General features: G+C 55.4%; 1 protein-coding gene across 1 annotated transcript; it reads left to right on the plus strand.

Annotated features, from left to right (window-relative positions):
* Positions 1 to 10: 10 nt before the first annotated feature.
* H310_14628 (hypothetical protein) lies at positions 11 to 351 on the plus strand (the record flags this gene model as incomplete). Its single annotated transcript, XM_008882524.1, has 2 exons — positions 11 to 151; positions 208 to 351. 2 exons carry the CDS (start codon positions 11 to 13, stop codon positions 349 to 351), a joined length of 285 nt encoding a protein of 94 aa, XP_008880746.1.
* Positions 352 to 608: the final 257 nt, after the last annotated feature.

Raw genomic sequence — 608 nt, forward strand, 5'->3', positions numbered from 1 at the left:
GCTACTGCCAATGGTGCAGAGTGCCCTAAACCAGCAGCCTGCAGACCGTCTGGATGATATAGCACCGGTCACAGCGTTCACTGGTTTGCCTGCAACGCCTCCCTTGGTTGGTCTGGCCCACCAGGATGTTGTCCAGGATAGTGTCCAGGACGTGTCCATCGATTGGGTCAAGTCGAGGCAATACGTCATATCACTGAGCTTGCTCAGGCCCTCGCTGTGATGCACAAGAATGTTGCCGAGACAGGTGCGCAGAAGCGTGCAAAGGCCCGAAAGTACCGATCTGGACGACGCGCTGTCAAGTTCGAGAAGTTTTCACTGGGAGACTTCGCCCTAGTGGCTAGAGCGCTGTAGCACCCTGGCAAGCTTACGTTGCGTTGGAAGGAGCCATACCGTGTCGTGAAGGTCGTCTCGGACCACCTGATGGAGGTGCGGCAGCTTGTGCCACCCAGCGCCACGTCATTGCACCATACATGTCGACTACGCATGTACTGTGAAGGCGGGAGAGAAGTTGATGAAGACCTGACGGCGCAGATTGTTATTGGTGATGGCGGATTTTACGTTGAAGAATTACAAGACTTGCGCATGCACGACGGCGCTTGGCAAGTGAA

This window comes from Aphanomyces invadans (assembly GCF_000520115.1).
Source record: "Aphanomyces invadans strain NJM9701 unplaced genomic scaffold supercont1.77, whole genome shotgun sequence".
Lineage (NCBI taxonomy): Eukaryota > Oomycota > Saprolegniomycetes > Saprolegniales > Verrucalvaceae > Aphanomyces > Aphanomyces invadans.